At 42.7% G+C, this 7208-nt stretch overlaps 1 protein-coding gene across 1 annotated transcript in view; it reads right to left on the reverse strand.

The window, feature by feature from the left end:
- The window catches only part of myt1la (myelin transcription factor 1-like, a), a 78200-nt gene that overhangs the window by 11629 nt on the left and 59363 nt on the right, over positions 1-7208 (reverse strand). The window contains exon 12 of the mRNA XM_053337457.1: positions 2284-2408. Within this exon, the coding sequence (XP_053193432.1) occupies positions 2284-2408 (125 nt within the window). The remainder of the gene's footprint in view (positions 1-2283; positions 2409-7208) is intronic.

Genomic DNA, 7208 nt, shown 5'->3' on the forward strand with positions numbered 1-7208 from the left:
GTAGGAGGGAGGGAGAAAGGAAAAGAGTAAGGGATGAAGGAAGGACAGGAAAGAAGGAATGGAGGAAGGTAGGGGGAGGAAAGAAAGAGAGAAGGAGGGAGGGAGGAAAGAAAGGAGGAAGGAAAGAAATAAGGGAGGAAGAAAAGGAATGAAGGAGGGAAGGAAAGAAGGAAGGAAGGACAGACAGAAAGAAGGAAGGAAGGAAAGAAGGAACAGTCAAAACAGACGGGGTCAATTTGACCCGGGAGTACGACAGGAAGCTTAAACGCTGCAACAAAATGTATTTTAGCAGCTTTTCTGACGATCGACGTGATTAAAACTTTACAGCAGAACTTTGTGAAGAGTCGACGGCTCGTTAAAATAGAGCTGAGGAGACGTCTGCAGCTCTTCTCAATATTTATTCATTTAATTATTTTATTATTAACATTTATTGAAGAGAACAGAAACAGTCCTTAACTTAAGTGTCAAGTAGAAAACAAAGGAAAATTAATACATACCCAAAACAGAACAAAACTACTACTAATAATAATAATGATGATAATTCTTAGTAAGTAGAGGAGGGGGAGTAGTATTTTTATTATTATATTAGAAGAAATTAAATTATAGAAGATGAAGAAACCATTAAATTCATTGTCAGATTCATGTTAATAGACTCGAGTATGCAGCATTTACTCTGTGACTCAAGTATATTATCATTCAGACAACACCAATATTACTCTTTATTATACTTTTTTTACTAATATTATTTATTTTGCTTGTGTTTTTACTTATTTACTGTTATTATCTTATTATTTTTATTGATGCTGTTTTCTATTTTTTTAATCAATTTTGCTCCTTGAACGCTGTTAATTTCCCCATCGTGGGACTACTAAAGGAATATCTTAAATTATACTTAATTCTGCTGAACTTAGACCTGTTGTCCTCGTCCGTACACGACTTTTTGTGCCACCTAGTGGTAACAAAAGTACATTACAGTGTAAAAATCAGGGTTAAAAACAAGAATCAACAGCCGATCCCCAGACAAAACTGGACCAGGAATAAATATAAATTTTATTGATGCTCTTTTTATTTTTTTAATCAATTTTGCTCCTTTAACGCTGTTAATTTCCCCATCGTGGGACAAATAAAGGAATATCTTATCTTATCCTCCTGCGATTTCGGGTTTATTGGACCTTATACTTCGGATTCTGCTGAACTTAGACCTGTTGTCCTTGTTCGTACATGACTTTTTGTGCCACCTAGTGGTAACAAAAGCACATTACAGTGTAAAAAAATTAGAAATTAGAATCAACAGCCGATCCCCAGACAAAACTGGACCAGGAATAAAACCGTATCATATTTTATGGTTGAAACCCATAGACTGTATAGAAGAAATGGACGTAACATCTGTGACGTCACCCATTGGTTTGTGGACTGCTGCTCGGAAGCTAATAGTTTCTAATCCGGGCAGCCAGGTCAGGGCTCCCGTCAGTAGGTGTAACTGACTGTCTAATTTGGCATATTGTAATAACGTAATATGGCAGAAGTCTTTTCTTGGCTTTAAAGGCGGCATTACAGTAAAATTATGTCATTTTTTGAACTTACCAGATTGTTCTAGCTGTACTATTTTTTGCCTTTTACTCACTTTGTCATGATATCGACAAAGATCTCATTGTGTAAATATTTTGTGAAGGCACCAACAGTCAATATCGTGGCGATATCGATATTGAGGTATTTGGTCAAATATATTGTGATTAGGTCTGTCAGTGTTAAGGCGTTAATCGCGATTAGATTGATGAAATCCATAACGTGTTAATTTTTTTTAATCGCATTTTAATGTTGCAAGCCTTTTTGTCCCTTCTACTCACCCGTAGACGGCTCCTCTAGCTGTAGCGCTATGCTTTGAAGTGGCCTCCTGCAGTAAGCCTACCTGCTTTACATTATGGGCTTAAAACTGCCTTGAAATGTAAAATAACAGGATTTTAAACATGCAATTGAAAACGTGATTAATCGCGATTAACTATGGAAATTCTACGATTAATCTCGATTTAAAAAATTCATCGTTTGACAGCCCTAATCGTGATATTTGATTTCATCCATATCGCCCAGCCCTACAACATTCCCAACCTTCACTTCTCCAATCTGCAGCTAAATTCATGATTTCCAATATGAATCTTCCTCTTATAGCATCAATAAATCAGGTGAAGGTGAGATCATCTACTTCCTCCTGCTTCCAGCGGCTCTCTGCTGTATATTGTTGGATTATCTTCACACAGAATAAAGCTTCAGGGCTCCAGTTCAAACTCTTTTTCTGCACCAGTTGGACTCTGTGAACAAAAAGCCTTTGTGGCTGTGAGGCTCTGCAGTCTGCTCTGCAGTCCACACATCACACCTCCTCAGACTGGGGAGCAGAAATCGTTCAGGACTGTCTGGAGTACAAAAAAAACAAAAACCCATCAGCTCCAGAGAGCGAGTGCCGAGCTCCCAGTGCCGAGCTCCGAGCTCCGAGCTGAGGCCTTCCTCTCCTCTCCTCTGCAATGTCGTGCTTCATTAACAAACGCAATTCCTCCCCTGATTAAAACCTTTCACTCCAGCGCTCTGAATCCAGCGCGGGGCGAGTGTAGTAATTTGCTGCATGGGTTGCTCTGTGTGATATCAGATCTGTGAGGATTTAAAAAGTGTGCGAGATGATCTATCATGTTTTACTTATGTATTAAGGATGTAATTCAACGTTTTAATGCGTCGTGCCGGAGCTCCTGAAGCATTCACACACACACAGAGAGAGAGAGAGAGAGAGAGAGAGAGAGAGAGAGAGAGAGAGAGAGAGGGAGAGAGAGAGAGAGGGTGCAGTGCTGCTTGTGTCCACACGGGGGCGCAATCAGCCTGCTGGAGAAACTGCTGCAGCTGGTTTGAATCTATCATCTAAAAATAGTTATTTCTTAACCTTCCTGTCGTCCTCCCGGGTCAAATTGACCCCGTCTGTTTTGACTGTTCCTTCTTTCCTCCCGTCTTCCCTTCCTTCTGTCCTTCCTCCCTCCCTCCTTCTCTCTTTCTTTCCGTCCTCTCTCTTCCTACCTTCCTTCCTCCCTTCTTTCCTCCGTCCTTCCTTCCTTTTTTCCTTTCCTTTCCTTCCTCCCTACCCTCCTTCCTTCCTCCGTCCTTCTTCATCTTCCCTGCTCCCTTCCTTTCCTCCCTCCTTAACTTCCTTTCTCCCTTCTTTCCTCCGTCCTTCCTTCCTTCCTCCCTCCCTACCCTACTACCTTCCTTCCTACCTTCTTTCCTCCGTCCTTCCTCCCTCCTCCCTTTCTTTCCTTCTTTCCTTCTCCCTTCCTTCGTCCTTCCTCCTTCTTACCTTCCTTCCTTCCTCCCTCCCTACCCTACTACCTTCCTTCCTTCCTCCTTCCTCCCTTTCTTTCCTTCTTTCCTCCTCCCTCTTACCTTCCTTCCTCCCTTCTTTCCTCCCTCCTTTCCTTCCTTCCTTCCTCCTTCCTCCCTCCTCCCTTACTTTCATTCTTTCCTCCCTCCTTTCCTTCCTTCCTTCCTTCCTTCCTTCCTTCCTCCCTCCTTTCCTTCCTTGACTCGAGGACAACAGGAGGGTTAAAGTGGAATTGAGGAGTCAAAAAAATGATTACTGAATTAAAACCTTTTTTTCATTGAGTTTCTTTTTGCTCTTAAAACAAACTGGCTCTCAACGTTTTACGCCGTTGTCTATAAAATTAAATATTCATGACTTAATGAGCAATAATGAAAGTTAATGTTCAGAAAAACAACATCCTCAGGTATTAATTATTATGAGTATCGTTCAAATCGGCATCATCAGGACAGCATGGGAAGTAGATGAGATCAGATTTGATTGACAGCGCTGATTAATAACTACTCAATCATCTGCTTATTTTTCTATTTGAGCCCCCCACCCATCCATCTGTCCTTCCTTCCTTCATCCCATCTGTCCTTCCTTCCTTCCTTCCTTCATCCCATCTGTCCTTCCTTCCTTCCTTCCTACCATCTGTCCTTCCTTCCTGCCTTCCTTCCTCCCTCCCTCCTTCCTTCCTTCCTGCCTTCTGTCTTCCTACCATCTGTCCTTCCTTCCATCTTTCCATCCATCTTCCTCCCTCCCTCCTTCTCTCTTTCTTTCCTCCCCCTACCTTCCTCCCTCCCTTCTTTCCTCTGTCCTTCCTTCCTTACTTCCTTCCTCCCTCCCTCCCTTCCTTCCCTCCATTTGTCCTTCCTTCCTCCCTCCCTCCTTCCTTCCTTCCTTCCTTCTTTCCCTCCATCTGTCCTTCCTTCCTTCCTTCCTTCCTTCCTACCATCTGTCCTTCCTTACTTCTTTACTTCCTTCCTTCCTTCCCTCCCTCCCTCCTTCCATCTTCTTCCCTTCCTTCCTTCCTTCCTACCTCCCTCCATCCCTCCTCCCTCCATCCTTCCTCCCTTCCTTCCTTCCTTGACTCGAGGACAACAGGAGTATTAATATAACATGTTCATGAAAGCATTTAAACGTTCTCCTGCTCTCACTGTTACCATTAAGCTTCAACCTTTTCATTTAAGGTACATTTAGGTGTCCTGTCCTCCTCATCGTGCACACTACGGATAATTTGAAGCATGAAATTGAGAGATGTTAAAAACCTGGCGTGTGCACAGATGATGTTTTAAGTACTTTAAAGCGGCTCGTCCCCCGGCGCCGAGCGGGAAAGTTGTGTGGACTTTTATTGCGAAGGCGTTCTGTTGCTTGCTGCTGCGCATAATTTTTGCATCACTTAACACACATGAAAGGGAATTTAAAGTGTGTGTGTGTGTGTGTGTGTGTGTGTTTGTACACCTTCACCAAACAAAGGCATGATAACTGTGTATGATAAATTGACCCCATGTCTTTTGACTGTTCCTTCTTTCCTTCCTTCCTCCCTCCCGTCCTTACTCCTTTCCTTCCTTCCTTCCTCCGTCCTTACTCCTTTCCTTTCTTCCTCCCTCTGTCCTTACTCCTTTCCTTCCTTCTCTCCTAAATTCCTTCCTCTTTTCATCCTTACTCCTTTCCTTCCTTCCTCCCTCACTCCTTTCCTTCCTCCCTTCCTTCTCTCCTAAATTCCTTCCTCTTTTTATCCTTACTCCTTTCCTTCCTCCCTCCTTTCCTTCCTCCCTCCCTCCTTCCTCTTTCCTTGACCTGAGGACAACAGGAGGGTTAACACACAGGTTTTTGGGACTCGATAGATGCTGAACAGAAAAGATCAGCTAATGAGGATGTTAGTCCTAATAAGATCAGGGTCCATTCAACTATTTATTATTAAAGTTGTAGGAATTTAAAGAAGAGAAAAGAAAAGAAAAAAGTTTAAAATTATACTTAAGAGGAGTAAAAATCTCCTTAAAGTGTCGCTGTAAACTGTAAAAAAAAAAAATCTTTATATTTCTGCAGTTAATCTGTTTTATTGTAACATCCAAACTATTTCTAGTAACTGTAAAAAAATATATACAGCGCTCTGGTTGATTATTAAATATGAAACTGTAAACTCACATAATTGCTGGTGCTTTAATTTCATGTTAATATAAATGTAAATGATCTAACATATAGTTTATAAACCATAAAGCAGGGGCCAATTTAGTAGAAACAAATGCTTATATATATATATCTTGTTTACTTATAAATCTATTTAGGTTTGCAGACGTCATTCTCCCATATTAATAAATTATGACTTATTTATTTTATTATTCTCATTTGACTCCTTCCTTCTGTCCTTCTTTCTGTCCTTCCCTCCTTCCTTCCTTCCTCTGCCCTTCCCTCCCTCCTCCCTTCCTTTCCTTCTTTCCTCCCTTCCTTCCTTCCTTCCGTCTGTCCTTCCTCTCTCTTCCTCCCTTCCGTCTTTCCTTCCTTCCTCCCTCCTTTCCTTCCTTCCTTCCTTCCTTCCTTCCTCCCTCCCTCCTTCTCGCTTTCTTTCCTTCCTCTCTCTTCCTCCCTTCCTTCCTTCCTCTGTCCTTCCCTCCCTCCTCCCTTCCTTTCCTTCTTTCCTCCTTTCCTTCCTTCCGTCTGTCTGTCCTTCCTCCCTCCTTCTCTCTTTCTTTCCTTCTTCTCTCTTCCTCCCTTCCTTCTTTCCCTCCTCCCTCCCTTCCTTCCTTCCTTCCTTCCTTCCGTCCTTCCTCCCTCCCTTCCTTCTTTTCTCCCTCCTTACCTTCCATTTGTCCTTCCTCCCTTCTCTCTTTCTTTCCGTCCTCCCTCCCTCCTTACTCCTTTCCTTCTTTTCTCCCTCCTTCTTTCCTTCCCTCTTTCCTTCCATCTGTCCTTCCTCCCTTCTCTCTTTCTTTCCATCCTCTCTCTTCCTCCCTTCCTTCTTTCCTTCCTCCATCCCCCTTTCTTCCTTCCTTCTGTCCTTCCTTCCTTCCTTTCCTTCCTCCTTCTTTCATTCCATCTGTCCTTCCTCCCTTCTCTCTTTCTTTCCGTCCTCTCTCTTCCTCCCTTCCTTCTTTCCTTCCTCCATCCCCCTTTCTTCCTTCCTTCTGTCCTTCCTTCCTTCCTTTCCTTCCTTTCCTTCCTCCTTCTTTCATTCCCTCTTTCCTTCCTCCCTTCTCTCTTTCTTTCCTTCCTCTCTCTTCCTCCCTTCCTTCTTTCCCTCCTCCCTCCCTTCCTTCCTTCTTCCTTCTGTCCTTCCTTCCTCCCTCCCTCATTCTTTCCTTCCTTCCTACCTTCCTTACTCCCTTCTTGCTTATATATCTTGTTTATTTATAAATCTATTTAGGCTCATATCTGCAGCAGACGTCATTCTCCCATATTAATAAATGATGACTTATTTATTTTATTTTTCTCATTTGACTAAAAATGACTCACACACATACACATAAATGTCCCGTGTTGCACATTGAGCCAAGACACGTATTGTGTTGTCTCCACACGTATGACGTCATTTAGACACATTTGGTTTTGTTCCTGGATCAACGTTACGATCGACCAATCACAGCGCTCTGATGACATCATGTGCTCGTTTAAATCACGTTGTGTTGGATAAAAAGGAAACGTGTTGACAGCAGATCTGTGTGTGAGTCACAGCCGTGAATACGTCAGAGTTAAAGGATCAAGTCTGTTTCTGTTATTGTCAGCAGGGGCTGTTAACCTTCCTGTCGTCCTCCCGGGTCAAATTGACCCCGTCTGTTTTGACTGTTCCTTCCTTCCTTCCTTCCGTCTGTCCTTCCTTCCTCCCTTCCTTCTGTCTGTCCTTCCTTCTGTCTGTCCTCCGTCCTTCCTTCCTTTT

The sequence above is a fragment of the Scomber japonicus genome, chromosome 17 (genome assembly GCF_027409825.1).
Source record: "Scomber japonicus isolate fScoJap1 chromosome 17, fScoJap1.pri, whole genome shotgun sequence".
Taxonomy (NCBI): domain Eukaryota; kingdom Metazoa; phylum Chordata; class Actinopteri; order Scombriformes; family Scombridae; genus Scomber; species Scomber japonicus.